This window comes from Bombina bombina, chromosome 5 (genome assembly GCF_027579735.1).
Source record: "Bombina bombina isolate aBomBom1 chromosome 5, aBomBom1.pri, whole genome shotgun sequence".
NCBI lineage: Eukaryota > Metazoa > Chordata > Amphibia > Anura > Bombinatoridae > Bombina > Bombina bombina.
This window is the reverse complement of record NC_069503.1, coordinates 466,196,519-466,212,855: the sequence shown is the minus strand read 5'-3', so window position 1 is coordinate 466,212,855 and position 16,337 is coordinate 466,196,519. Positions and strand designations below refer to the sequence as shown.

Genomic DNA, 16,337 nt, shown 5'->3' with positions numbered 1-16,337 from the left:
AGAAACCCTATAAACAATGTGTAGATCAGCATGTCAGAATTCACCTCACTCCATCTCGGAGGCAAAATTTTGACTGAGGGATTCTAAAAGAATGGGAAGGATTTAATCTGAGGTATGTAGGGGAGTTTGTGCCTCCTCCTAGTATATAGGAGTGTAATCCCACATTCAATGTCTCTTGGTCTCTCACCATTTTGTAAAAGAAATTCACAATTTTACATTATTTTGTATTAATTTTAAAATGGTTTAAAATATAACTCAATACTACTACTAATAATAATAATAATGTCATAATACTAAACTGGAAATTTCAATTTGTCCATGCAACGATTAAGTAAATATTTTTAAAAATGTAAATTACACATCCCCTTCAATAATTGGTCTACTTTTAACTTAAATAATAATGAATGTTTACTAAACTGCAGGCTATTTATACATCTTTCATGCAATGATAATGAATCACACATTTGTGGATATTCGACAATGTTACGTTTTCACACCACATATCATGCACAGCTAGGTTTGCTTTACTTTAGCATCCCATTCAAAATACTTACATTTAGCATTAATCAGTGCTGGATTTTCACAGCTAGCTTTAGAATGCTGTGTGTCCTTCAGTGGCGGTTCTAAAGGGGGTGTAAAAGTACCCCTAACCTTCTGAGTTACACTACTCATTGTGCGGAGAAAAAGGGGGAAAATGCACCTCACCTCTTTCCCTTCCTGTCTGGCAACACCACAAGCTGAAGTCTACCCCAGACTGTCCAGCTATGAACATGGCTTTCTCTCTTTACCCATGACTCGCACCATGGAACAGAAGCCTCTCTCACTGTGTGGTCAGCCTACAGGTTCAGTGCATGGAGCTATGCTGGGTTAGTGTTTGCCCCCTACAAATGTACATTGTAGAACCATTATTGCTTTACCACTGCTAAGCACAAAATATTCTCTAGTTACACCACACTTATAGACAATCCTGGTAGCATTTTTATAGAATTATAAAACCATTATCAGGTTGTACAGTATTTGAAATATAGCAGAATATAGGAAAGAAATCATATCCTACTATTACATTAACAATGCAAGAACTCATAATAATATACATTGCTTATAAAGGAACATATTTTAGTTATGAGAGGTTTACAGTGATAAGTATAAATGTAAGATCACTAATATTATATAGCGTTAAGACTGGTAGTGTAATTTCTTCTGCTAGCTACATTTACACAGCTTTCATGTAGCCTTTACTTAAAGGTACAGTCCTCCCCTTTAAGTATGGAAACTTTCAGCATAGGTAGGGATACCACAGGCAAAACAGCTATTTCAAATGCCAATATGAAGGTAAAGGAGCTGTAAAGGTAAATAATGTAACACAGGTAAAATGGACCATTTGAATCAAATTAAAGGGGAGAAAAAAATGAGATAAACTATCCCTTTTAAAGAATGAACTCTCCAATATATATTACTTGCTTCTTGCTTATTTATATTTGGTGATATTTAACAATACACACCATAATCAAATAGCACATGGTACTAATAGTACGTACACATTGGTATAATTAGTGCTGGAAATCTCCAATATTCCTCAACTAGTAAAATATTTCAGAGGCAAAGTAAGACCATAACCTGGTGTTGCATGTTGTTTTTTTAACTGCACCAGGCACTGGAAAAAAGTAATAAAGACATAAAAATAAAAACATGGCTAGCACTTCCCTGCCTAGAAAATGTAACTTAGAATCTGCAGGTAAATGGCGAGTATTATTTAATCTTTTTACACGGAAGATGCTTCCCTACCAAAGAAACACAAGAAAATTTATACACATACTTAAGTATGAGGCTGAATCTGCCATGTTAACATAAAAAAGCGCTATCCGCAGGCTCTGGAATAGAACATTAACACACTGATTACATTTGTTATAAACTTATGAGGTAGTTTACTGGACACATAACATTGTAACAGCTTTTTTTAAGACCATTATAAAAATGTAATATACAGATTCTAACTAGCTCAATGCCGTTTCTCACGAAACCCTCAGTACGCTGTAAAACCTTCTCTATAACATTTTTTTTCCCATTAACATTAAAATATACAAACATGCATCTGTTTAGAACAAACAAATTTATAATTCTATAATTTATTATTATATACCGGCTAGATTGGGTCATGTTCCTTAAAAAACTTTTGGTGCAAGAAGTTGACCACAAGACGTGCGTGTGGAACCTCATCTATTCCTACCTGTATTTATTTTATTATTATTATTATAATAATGTCTGAATCCAATCTTAGCTTTAACTAAAGAGGATGCCATTATTAATGGGGGTGCTTAGCAAACACAACCACTATGTAGTCTTAGTAATGCAGGAAAAACAATTGCTATCTTAGAAGCGCCATAGAAGTACATATGTTTGTAATTAGGAAAAACCTAAAAGAAGAATTACAGTCAACTAGACAAAATAATGCCTTGTTTACAATAATGATATTGATCAGGAACATTAAATATACATAATACAAACATATATACATAATAAAGCTGATTATTAGAAAAAAGCTAATTGTTTGGCCTTCAATGAGTCATTGCAACTACTTTATTTTAATAATGAAACATAATTTGAAGTTACTCTAGTAACCTTTATGTAACTAATTTATCACATTTAGGCACGTAGTACATAGTTATATTTAAACTTTGCCATTTCTTACCCATGTTCCTGTTTACCTTTTCTCACAGGGGTACTCTGTTTTTAACACGTCACAAATATTTGTTGAAAAGACGTTCTAACTTGCTTTGTAATCCCAGTTGTTTGGCAAGATGTTTTTATCACACTTTTGCCCATATAAAATGTTGTCTCCCATTCTATAACACCCATGTAGACACTAGTTCTGTTTTGGAGCGCCTACACAATTGTTGGATTTACTAGACTCTTTGACCCATGCTGGAACTTCACCACTCTTTTACATACTGGATGTGACTATTCTACCTGGCTCTGTTTAATCCATTGCCAAATCTTTAACCACTCTTTTTACTATTACTGCTTATTCTATGCTTGGGTTAGACAATACAAAAAAACTCAAAATCAATATCCAACACTCAATCGATATCTGAAGATGTGCACTGACCAAAAAAAGCATGATTAAGGGCTATGTCCTGAAATGTTGCTGTGCAATATGTAAATAAACACAGTTTGGGAATATATTTTGATGTTGTGGTTTTCCTTTGTGTTTGACTGAACTGTACCTGCTTCTAAGATCATGGATGAAAGTTTAAACTAGGCTGGACTGATCTCTTTTGTATGACTATTGACTTGTCTGACTTCACTCTCTCTGTGCTTTCATCCTGAGATTCATCACTGCTTTAAAGTTGTCTCAAGATTATTACTAATCAACGCTGCCTTGTTTCTCTAAAACAGCCTATCGGGTCATAACTAGGACTAAATTAAGGGTATACAGTCAGGAGTTATCATTTATCTCCTAACCCAGATTTGGTTCCACATTCTGGACTTATGTTAGCTTCTGTTATCTAAATAGATTTTTCTAATTCTAAGGAATTCTGCGCTTTTATATAGAAACATAAAATAGCAAAAAATCTAAGAAGGATAATATAGGTATATTAAAATGCGTGGAGGGTAGCATGATAAATAATGACAGGGAGAAGGCTGAGGTACTAAACCAGTTTTTTTCTACAGTATACACAAGAGAGAAACCATTGGATGATACTTTGGAACAAAATAGAACATGGCAGTCCATACCATTAACTGGGTTATGTTTAGAGGATATCAGGAAAAAACTGGATAATATTAAGGTAAATAAAACTCCAGGCCCAGATGGAATACACCCAAGGGTGTTAAGGGAATTTAGACAAACCTCTACTCTTAATTTTTCAAGACTCATTATCCTCAGGCATGGTACCCCAGGATTGGCGTAAAGCTAATGTGGTGCCACTCTTCAAAAAGGGAAGCAGGGATGATCCAGGAAGCTATAGACCAGTTAGCTTGACATCAATAGTGAAGATATTTGAAGGGATTATAAGGGATTATATTGATGAGCATATTCGTGTAAACAAGATTATGAGTTCTAATCAGCATGGTTTTAGGAGAAATAGATCATGTCAAACTAATCTACGAGGAAGTAAGTAAAAATATAGATAAAGGGGAATCAGTTGATATACTTAGATTTTGCAAAGACATTTCATACAGTGCCACATGAGAGATTAATGCACAAAATTAAGGGACTGGGAATAGCTGAAAATGTTAGCTCATGGATAAATAACTGGGAAAAAAGATAGGGAGCAACGAGTAGTAGTAAATGGATCATACTTAGATTGGACAAAGGTAATCAGTGGAGTCCCCCAGGGATCAGTACTGGGCCCTGTTCTTTTTAATATTTTTTATAAATTACTTGGAGCAAGGATTAAATAGCGACAACTCTATTTTTGCAGATGATACTAAGTTAAGTAAGGTCATTAGGTCAGAGCAGGATGAACTTTCATTACAAAGGGATGTGCAAAAATTAGAAGTATGGGCAAGTAAATGGAAAATGAGATTTAATACGGAAAAATGCAAGATTCTACATTTTGGAAGTAAAAATAAGCAGGCAACATATTTTTTAAATGGGACAAGACTTAGCCAAACAGAGGAGGAAAGGGATTTGTGAGTAGTAATAGATAACAAGCTAAAGAAAAGTGCACAATGCAGGGCAGCGGCTTCAAAGGCTAATAAGATACTAGCATGTATTAAAAGAGGCATTGATTCAAGGGAGGAAAGGGAGGAAAGCATAATTCTGTCACTATATAAAGCCCTGGTAAGATCTCACCTTGAGTATGGAGTGCAGTTCTGGGGACCGATAGCAAAAAAAGATATTGCAGAACTAGAAAAAGTTCAGAGAAGGGCCACAAAGCTAATAAGGGGATTGTAAAAATTAACCTATGAGGAGAGGCTAGCCAAACTGGGTCTGTTTTCTTTAGAAAAAAAGGCGCTTGAGAGGTGACATGATTACTTTATATAAATATATTCAAGGCCCATATTTAGAGATGGCAGAAGCGCTGCTTATTCCAAGAAAATTGTTTCTGACAAGAGGTCACAATTTAAGGTTGGAGGAAAGGAGATTTAATCTCCTGCAACGGAAATGTTTTTTCACTGTAAGAGCAATAAAATTGTGGAACTCATTACAAAAGGAGGTAGTGAATGCCAATACCCTAGATACATTTAAAAATAGTCTGGATACATTTCTGTATATAAACAAAATTTATGGATATGATTGCTATTATTAAATGGGTCACCTTTTAGTCGGGTTATTTAAGCTTAACTGTAGCTTTTTGTAAGTATTTTAGATTTGTATAGGTTGAACTCGATGGACTTCAGTCATTTTTCAACCTTATCTACTATGTTACTATCTTACTATGTTACATAACCAACCACTTGAATAACCAACCACTTGAAATTACTTTTTGATGCCAATGAGCTACCACTTTTAAATTGTGTGCAGCTCATGTGAGCAACAAGCAACTATCTTGTTTTGCAGATGTTGCCACAGATATTATTTTATTTGAGGCATGCTTATTTTTTTGCCACCGCGGTAACAACTATCTTGTTTTGCAGATGTTGCCACAGATATTTTTTTTGAGGCATGCTTATTTTTTTGCCACCCCAGTAAAAATGTTGTGGATGTCCATGCATATGGGTCATTTGTATGTGCAGTAAATTATATGTTACGCCACATGTAAAGCATAAACTTTATAGAAAACAGCAATGCTTCTGACTTACCAGTCTTTTAATGATGCTCAGCAAGATTTTTTGTTGTTTTGGTTCCCTCTTAACCAACAGCAGTTGAGAAAAGCTTTTCATGTTGTCTTGGGACATGCTATCTTGGTTTTCACCACCATAAAGCTGGACCATTATAGACAAGCAGTGTGATGAATTTTCATATATTTCTGGATCCTCAGAATGCAACTGCAAGAAAACAATTCCATTACTCTTAAACCCACTTTAGATTAAATATATATATTAGTTATGTTAGCTGTAAAACCTGTTATTTTGTAGTTGCAATTTAGAAATATGATTTATACTGGCTAATAAATCAGTTCCTAGTAGTAACAAAATATTCAGGCAGTAGTGGAGTAGACTTTGTGTACCTTCTTGGAGTAGGTAGAAATTGTTAAGTCTTCATGATGCCCCCCTTCCCACATATATTGCACCTTCTTTCTAAAAGCTTCTATTGATATACACCGAAGCCTAGGTAATATTTAGAGAATGAGAGAAGAAGTGGTTTCCCCCTAGTCATAGTCATGAAAGATCACTTAAACACTGTGAAAAAAATATAGTATGTCACTAAACAAATTATGAATAACCTTATAACCAATAAATATAAACACACTCTTTATACTACTAAGGCACTAATAGGGTCATTACCAAAGCTATCAATATGAAGCATTGAGTGAGGCTGAAAGATACCTAGGTCTTAGGAATAACCCTATGCATTCCATTTCTTCATAAAAGCTGCATGTGATTTCATAGACATATTAAACTGAAAGTATGCCAGGAAGGACACTGAGATCAGGAAGACACGATAGCTCGGTTGTAATATGCCTTGCCCTTAAAAAAAATGCTTTGTTTCTCAACCCACACTAAGTGTCAAACACTGCCTTATTGTAAAGAGGAAAAAAATATTTTTTTCAGAAACATGTCTATTTAGAGAGTCTACAGATGGAGTCCCCTAGTTTTTAATTTTTTATCAGCTTCCAATTTTGAAATACTTGAAATGTCAAAGGCTGACTGACTGATTCTACTAAGAATGATTGCTGTCTATTTCAGAATGCAAAATGCCACTGAAGATCTTCTTTGGACGTCAATTGTAGCCAACATACTCTGATCATTATATTGAATCTGATCATAGTCATGATTCCTTTATCATTATATCAAGCAAAACAGTTAAATGTTTATGCGCACAGACTCCATCATTGAGTGCTGCCGGAGTATTTATTCTACACCAAAAACTAACTGAGGGCGTGAAACGCATCAGGCCGTTTCTCTTGTCTCCCTCGTTCTGTGTCTTGCCTTGTATGTTGTGAGCTTTCCATTAAAGCATTGATTTTTAACTTTTACCTGTGGTAGTAGTGCCTGCATTTTTTCTTTTTGACAAACTCACCAAGGGCCTGATGATATAAAGCTCTCCGTTGGGGATGAGATTATATAAAATGATCCTTGCTCCAGCAAAAGGCAGATTTTGCTATACTTCTCCAAAGGGTGTCCCCTATTTCTTTATGTGAAGGAGAGACACGCCCAGTGCAATATAGCACTGCATGACAGGAGTTCTGCTGTATTTACACCTTGTGCTTTGTATTTAACAAATCAGGTATGTGTTATATTTATGTGCATATTTTACAAATTACATTGCACTTTGTATTGAAAATGAAACTGAAAGTTTCAGTTTCCTAGAGAGCTTCTTTACTTTCTTTAGTTTGAAGAGAAATTATATTACAGATTTCACAGGATCTGAACTCTCTCGCGAAAGAGGGCAGAACCTGGAAGTCCCAGAGAGATGAGAGATGCCTTCAAGAGGAAGTAATGAGGCTCTCTGTGATACAGAATTTCACAGGGGATACTGATATTAACAGAACACATGATTTAAAGGCTCAGTTCTGCAGCAAATACAAATAAGACTAAAATGGTTTCACTGCAATTTAACTTGTTTTTTATTCTAGTTTAGTAAATATTACTTTTTTGTCAGTTAAATAAGTATATTGTTGAGATCACAGTCCAATTTAGACAGACAAAGGATGCCCCCAGAGCAAAACTTCCATACAAAAAGCTACAGAAGCAGAAGGATCTGAAATTGACTGAATAAAGGATCTTGCCTGTACAGGGTTTTTTTGGAACATGAGACAGAAGAAACCTTCCCCTGGGAAGCTTTGATCTGAAACATGTTCTGTATCCTTGGGAAATAATGTTCAGACACCATGATCTGGAAAGAATGAAACCAATTGCCTTGAAAAAAGGTGTAACCTGCCCCCTACCAGAAGTTCTGTATCAGGGACCGCATCTCAATGGAGACTTGATAGTGGAAACAGGCTTCTTGGACTGTTTAGACCTGCTCCTATTAGAGATAGTCTTGCAGGAAAAACTTGAAGGACCCTGCTTCAAAGATGAAGAGTAGGACTTTTGGGTGTTAAATTGACGAAAGGAAGGAAAATGGCTAGAAGCCCTAGAATTACCTTTATATTTCTTATCTTGAGGGAGAAAGCACCTATCACCCCAGTCACTGTAGAAATAATGTGATCCAGACCAGACCCAAACAACCCCTTTCCGTTAAAAGAGACAGAAGCCTGGATTTAAAAACCATGTCAACAGACCATGATTTCAACCACAAGGCCCTATCAGTCAAAAGTGCTAGTGCCATATTTTGAGCATTGATCTAGCTGTCTTTAAGATTTGTAATTGATTAGAAAACTTGTCACCAGCAAACTCCTCAGAGAGCTGCTCAAATAAACCCTCAAACCAAAAGATAGAGGCTGCAGCAATGCAATAAATACTACTAATTTCTGGGCTAAAAAGAAAACCTGCTTGATGAAAAAAGCCTTCTAAAGCTTGAAAAAGACAATAATTTCCTGTCCATAGGGACTCTAAAAGAGGTACAATCCTCAAGTACGGTTACCAAAGTAGAAATAGCAACATCCACTTTAGGAAAAGCTTCTCAAAGGTTTTAAATTAGAACCAGTCAAACAAACAAAAAATATTTAAATCCCTGAGCAGGATTAAAAGGGATACCAGACTTGAACGATTTTAAAAATTATCTCAGATATAGCATCAGGAACTTGATATACTTTAGGATATTTATCAAAAGGTGTTAAAATTTAATCCAACTCTTTCACAGACTTATCCTCAGGAAGTTACAACCCTGAGCTCATAAAGTACATAACACTCTTAAAAATTAACAAAGGTGTTCAAGCTTAAACAAAAAAGAGGAAGATTTAATTTCTGGATCAGAGATTGACTTTTGATCATCTGAAAACACTTTCCCCTTAGCGTATAAAACAGAAAAACCAGGGCCTGGAACATTCAGCTTAACATTCTTAGACTTACTTAAATCAGATAAGCAAGTAGAGGAATTATCAGAAACTACCTTCTTACGCTTATTTGGAGGGGGCATGGCCACCAACATTTCAGATATAGTAGCAAGTACAAAACCTTTAAATCCTGGAGCAAAATCTGAAGAACTCCCCTATGTAGAATAAACAGAGTGAGGACAGATACCCTTAGAAGTAAAAGCAACATTAGACTAATCAGACTGCATAAAATGATCCGCACATGATTTGCAAAGCTGAGCAGGGGGATTATAACAACCAACTTGTAAAAAATAAACTTAAATTGCCATAAAACATGTTGAGATCTGTGCATATTCTAAAAGGGCTAATTAAGAAAAAAATAGTTTGCATAAAAAAATTTTTTTCAAAATTTCTGGCAAGTATTTTAAAATATATATGATAAAAAAAAAAGTATTTTAAGGGGGCGTGTCCAGGCAGCGACTCAGTGCAGTCGCACTCTTCTGTAGCTCTGGGTGAAAAGCCAATAATCCGCCGGTTTTTGACTTAATTCTACAGCATCTGACACTAGCTCAAGATACAGCACGAACTTATACAAGACCTTATCGTTAGTTGCTGTGTTTATGACCCTGGAGGCGGAATTGGACGATTGAGGCCTGTAGCGGCGGTGATCTCACAGGCAGCGTTCCCCCCCCTGGATCCCAGGGGTGTCTAGCCAGAACTGGTTAATCCGAGCACCTACAGCATTGTTACCGCAATCAACAAACTTTCTAACTAAGCATCGGCATACCGCTGTGGGCATTGTAATTACACAGTGAGTGCAGTCGCAGACATCCGCCGGCCACAATGGAAGTTAATGACCTTTCTGCAGCCTGGGGCCCTCGCTTAGCCAAGTTGGAAGCTCTGATGCAAGCACTCATAGATAAAGCCCCCTCGGAGCAGGACATACTGAATCTAATGGAGAGACTAGAAGTTTCTAAAATTGCTGAGCCGGTACTACACCAACCTGTGATGGGTGAGCCGGATGTATATATAAAGCCTGGGGAAGACAAGCAACATACTACGCTGTGGCGTGAACGCAGAGCAGAGGAAATGCCATACCAGAATCAGTTACATGAGATTGGCTTCTCACTAAACACGGGTCTGTTGTGCAGGAGAAATAGCACCACTTCATCTAAGATGGCGCCTGGAGCCACTTCGATCTATCCCCAGACGGAGAAACCGGACCTTACATACCTAAAAGTTATTGCAAGTAAGCAGCAAAAACCTCTTTTTACCCCTGGGATTGTCCCCATGGAATTAGCGGGATTGCGGATAAGGCCAGAACAAGACCTGGAGCTGCTGTGGAAGCCACGTGGTCTCTGGGGGCACCCGGAGATAGCCGCAAATTTGGGGACTCCAGGCTCACCTACCTTTATCACGGATCCGGATTGTATTTTAGACAGTGTGCGGCTGGCGAAGGATCATGCCCCCCGGTACAGCCCTCCCGGGACTAAGAACTACCCCACATTATCCCCTGGCTCTATTGCTATCAATTACCTTAAATTGCCGAGGGGTGAAATTCAGTCCTGCCAATTTACCGGCTCTAGAGATGCTTATGCTCCATACGGCAAGCAGATTTACTCTGGGGGCGGATGATACTCCTCTATTGCACATTTATCAATAAACTCTGCTTGGGACTATCGTAAGGACTCAATTATAAGGTTTGCCGCCCTGTTTGGTTAAGTTATCACCGCTTGATTTGATGCTTCAAAATTTTACATGTATGTCCGTAATATGTATGATTTGCTAAGTTACCATATAGTTCCTGTACCGTTAACTCCATCATTACTCTCCAGAGGCCCTGGTCATGGTAAGCTGAGTGTAGGCAGAGGGAGGCAAACGCTTTCTTAGATTATAACTTTTAGGTTGCAGATTGCTTTAATGGCGGGCATATCAAACACACTGTATTACCTCACTCGCGGCTGGCGGCCGCGGTAGCGGGTGGGGGACATGTATATATTTTTAAAGTTGTGATATCGCCATTTGACTGTTCATATATATTTCCAACAGCCTTAACATCAAATTCTCCCTCTATGATTGCAATGTACTATCTATTTATTTTGTTGGGCAACTGAACAATACCTCTGATACAGTATTATATCTAATCCACCTAAGTTTTGCAGGGTTTTGACATTCCAAGACATATCCACTTTGCCTTTCTATCTCCATTAAGATGGCCTAGATAACCTTGTGGTATAGCTCGCTCACATGTCTCTAAGGATATATATATATATATATATATATATTGTTTAATTTGCTGAACCTTGCTTTTTATACGGGAATATAATAGCTGTTGGTACATCTAATTATACAAATGACATCTTTTCTGGTTAGTTGTGTCTCTTGACACAAGTTCTTCTGTGTTGTTTTGTCTTTAATTTGTTGTGATAAATCTTACCCTTGTATACCCCCAAAACTGTTTATAAGTATCTTTATAGTAGATCCATGTGTGGTCTGAAGTGCTAAACGGGGGTTCAGAAGGAAGTACACCGAACTAGACAATGTGTTATTAAATAATGGCCCCCATCTTTGAGTATAAATTGCAGATTGTTATCACTATGTTTTAATTGTTCCATTTAATAGAGGGGTTTATCTTGATAATTCATTTACTCAACGACATATTGTATTATAATATTTCTGAGGTATGCTATGATGTATACATATTATGATGTGTACTTTTGTTTGTTATGAATAAAGCTTTTTTGAAAAATTAAAAAAAAAAAAAAAAAAAAAAAAAAAAAAAAGTATTTTAACCCCTTAATGACCGGACCATTTTTCAATTTTCTTACCCTTAATGACAATGGCTATTTTTACATTTCTGCAGTGTTTGCGTTTAGCTGTAATTTTCCTCTTACTCGTTTACTGTACCCACACATATTATATACCGTTTTTCTCGTCATTAAATGGACTTTCTAAAGATACCATTATTTTCATCATATCTTATAATTTACTAAAAAAAAAATGATAAAATATGAGGAAAAAATGGAAAAAAAACACACTTTTTCTAACTTTGACCCCCAAAATCTGTTACACATCTACAATCACCAAAAAACACCCATGCTAAATAGTTTCTAAATTTTGTCCTGAGTTTAGAAATACCCAATGTTTACATGTTCTTTGCTTTTTTTGCAATTTATGGGGCAATAAATACAAGTAGCACTTTGCTATTTCCAAACCACTTTTTTTCAAAATGGGCGCTAGTTACTTTGGAACCCTGATAATCTGTCAGGAATACCTGAATATCCCTTGACATGTATATATTTTGTTTTAGAAGACATCCCAAAGTATTGATCTAGGCCCATTTTGGTATATTTCATGCCACCATTTCACCGCCAAATGCGATAAAAAAAAAAAAGTTCACTTTTTCACAAATTTTGTCAAAAACTTTAGGTTTCCCACTGAAATTATTTACAAACAGCTTCTGCAATTATGGCACAAATGGTTGTAAATGCTTCTCTGGGATCCCCTTTTTCAGAAATAACAGACTCATATGGCTTTGTGGTTGCTTTTTGGTAATTAGAAGGCCGCTAAATGCCGCTGCGCACCACACATGTTTTATGCCCAGGAGTGAAGGGGTTAATTAGGGAGCTTGTAGGGAGCTTGTAGGGTTAATTTTAGCTTTAGTGTAGTGTAGTAGACAACCCCAAGTATTGATCTAGGCCCATTTTGGTATATTTTATGCCACCATTTCACCACCAAATGCGAGCAAATAAAAAAAAAAAACTTTACATTTTTCACAATTTTAGGTTTCTCACTGAAATTATTTACAAACAGCTTGTGCTATTATGGCAGAAATTGTTTTAAAAGCTTCTCTGGGATCCCCTTTGTTCAGAAATAGCAGACTTATATGGCTTTGGCGTTGCTTTTTGGTAATTAGAAGGCCGCTAAATGCTGCTGCGCACCACACGTGAATTATGCCCAGCAGTGAAGGGGTTAAATTAGGTAGCTTGTAGGGAGCTTGCAGGGTTAATTTTAGAGATCAGCCTCCCACCTGACACATCCCTCCCCCTGATCCCTCCCAAACAGCTCTCTTCCCTCCCCCACCCCACAATTGTTACCGCCATCTTAAGTACTGGCAGAAAGTCTGCCAGTACTAAATAAAATAGTTTTTTTTTTTTAAATAAAAATTATAAAATATTTTAGTTGTGATGGACCCCTGCCTTAGCACCAACCTCCCTGATCCCCCCTCCAGCTCTCTAACCCTCTCCCCTACCTAATTACCGCCATCTTGGGTACTGGCAGCTGTCTGCCAGTACCCAGTTTGGCCCCACAAACCAAACTATTTAAATTTTATTTATAACTTTTATTTGTATATTTAATTATTTCTGTAGTGTAGCAGCCCCCCCCCCCCACAATACCCCCACCCCCTCCCCCTCCCAGATCCTTTTATATGTAAAAAAAAAAAAAAAAAAAAACTTTTTTTTCCCCCTTCCTTCATTGATGTCAGTGTGGCTAATGCGTGCACGCGTGCGCACACGCTCCCTCCTCCCACCGGACAAAGGCACCATCGGCACCATCACTACCGGTACAGAGAGGGCCACAGAGTGGCTCTCTCTGCATCGGAGGCTTGTAAAGGGGTATTGCAGGATGCCTCCATATCGAGGCATCACTGCAATACCCTCAGAGCTGCTGGAAGTGATTGGGATCACTTCCAGCACTCTGTTATACAACTGACGTACCAGGTACGTCCATTGTCATTAACTGCTTGTTAATGCATGACGTACCTGGTACGTCAGTTGTCATTAAGGGGTTAAAATAATTTTAAAAAATAAGCAAAATGACTTACATAGCTGTGCTTTCTGGAATAGACCGATCCAACCCCCCTTATCAGTGTTTACCATCAGAAACACAGGCCATGTATTTTAACTGAGTTCACAGCAGTTTGTTTGCTTCTTGGCATGCTCCAGCAGATAATGACCGTTAAAGTCTTGCATTCTACCATATCAATGGTGGATATATATGCAGCCATAAATTGTTTTATGTCCCTTTAAAGGGACATGAAACACAAACATTTTCTTTCACGATTCAGATAGAAAATGCAGTTTTAAACAAGTTTAGAATTTACTTATTTTATCTAATTTGTGTTATTCTCTTGATATCCTTTGTTGAAGGAGCAGAAATGCACTACTGGCAGCTAGCTGAACACTTTGGGTGAGCCAATAAACCGGAAGTAAACCCACGTCACGTGACACAAGGTCACGCCCCATTGGCATGGCAACCAGACACTCAGCAGTGCAAACTGAGTGACAGTTAAAAACAACAGCAAAACAGATTGATAGCAGCAATGTTAAAATAGGAGCAATATTAAAATACAGGCATGGGTAAATACAAGCATGGGTACATACAAACAAGCAGTAGTATAATATAATGTAGGTACCGTAATCACTCAGCGCATATACATGCAAACATTCAAAGGGTATACCTAGCCAAAACGATATAATACATTAGGTACGAATAATGAACATCTGTGGAGCCAAGGCATTAAACTACCCATATACCGTGAAAATATTCCTAGTGCAGTCTAACACGCCTCCCCATGTGTAGTACACAATAAGCTATGCATGCAGGTGGTATACACATATAGTAAACGGCATATAACAAGGCATAGAAACTAAGTCACCCCACATCACAGGTCGAACCTGCAGAGTTATTAATTATCACACACTCCAGTGTAGGAGGTATACAATAAATTTCGTGGTACAGGTTACCCTGTGTCTGATCTTAAACTTTCTGGTGGAGTAGGATGGCTGAAGAAACTACCTGTAGAGAGTCCTCCACAGGTGGTGCATCTAGGGTTGCCACCTCGGCCATGTTTTCCTGGACACTTATGAGTTACACATGCTGCAGGGAGGAACATGTATTGTGCTGTTCATCAGTACTATTCATGTGATGTCCAGAAGCACAATGCATGTTCCGCCCTACTTACCCTGCAGCATGTGTAACTCATAAGTGTCCAGGAAAACATGGCCGAGGTGGCAACCCTAGGTGCATCCCAGACACCTAAAACAACCTTTATTAGTTTTAAGCCAGGTGTCATTGCTGTAGCAGTTCCTGGGGTCGGTTTTAAATTAGCTGATCCCTCAAGGAGGTTGCTCTACGGTACAAAATTCTGGGTGGGGGTATCAATTTAAATGGTAAGTCATTGTCAGACGATAATAGACCCCAGTTTTGCTTAAGGGTATCAGCAATTCCCTCTTTGTTCTTCGTGTAAGTGGTGGTGAACGCGAGTCTTTCCTCAAGTGTTTTAGCATTAGTACCATATAGCAGATCCTTTTGCGCTGTGTCCCCCATGGTCATTTTGCTGGTTAAGAGATTGGTGTGGTTGTATCCCCTCTGCCTGAATTTTGTCATAATGTCAGCCAATTGTGCTTCTTTAAGTTTCGTGGTTGAATTATTTCTTGCCACCCTCTTGAATTGGGATAGTGGGAGTACCTTCTTAAGGCTGGGTGGATGGCAACTGGTTGCATCTAGGACGGAATTCTTGTCCGTTGGTTTACTGAAGAGGGTAGTGTTCAACTTATCTCCATACTTGAAAATTCTTATGTCAAGGAAGTCTATTGATTGTTTGTCATATGTTATCTTGAACTTGACTGTTGGATGTAACTTGTTGAGTTCCTCGAACCAAGCCAGTAGTTGATCCTCCATACCTGTCCATAGTAGGAACAGGTCATCAATATACCTCTTGAATACTTGCACTCTGTTGTCTTTGAACAGTTGGGTGACTTGATTCTCAAATTCCAGCCACCTGCAGGTTAAAGGATCTTTCAAAGTGACGACAACTTCTAAAGTACCCATACGTTGGGCCTCCAGCTGATGTCATATGTGAAATGCTGAGACTATGTCTAGAGCTCAATTACTTTCACTTCGAAAGATCCTTTTACCTGCAGGTGGCTGGAACGGCGATGGGGTCTAACATGGCCCCATCATACGCCAACCTGTTCATGGCAGAATTTGAGAATCAAGTCACCCAACTGTTCAAAGACAACAGAGTGCAAATATTCAAGAGGTATATTGATGACCTGTTCCTACTATGGACAGGTACGAAGGATCATCTACTGGCTTGGTTCGAGGAACTCAACAAGGTACATCCGACAGTCAAGTTCAAGATAACATATGACAAACAATCAATAGACTTCCTTGACACAAGAATTTTCAAGTATGGAGATAAGTTGAACACTACCCTCTTCAGTAAACCAACGGACAAGAATTCCGTCCTACATGCAACCAGTTGCCATCCACCCAGCCTTAAGAAGGCACTCCCACTATCCCAAT

At 37.9% G+C, this 16,337-nt stretch overlaps 1 protein-coding gene across 1 annotated transcript in view; it reads right to left on the bottom strand.

Annotated features, from left to right (window-relative positions):
- ULK4 (unc-51 like kinase 4) overlaps window positions 1–16,337 on the bottom strand; it is a 1,503,227-nt gene that overhangs the window by 245,771 nt on the left and 1,241,119 nt on the right. Inside the window, exon 35 of the mRNA XM_053714343.1 lies at window positions 5,749–5,934. Coding sequence (XP_053570318.1) covers window positions 5,749–5,934 — 186 coding nt within the window. The remainder of the gene's footprint in view (window positions 1–5,748; window positions 5,935–16,337) is intronic.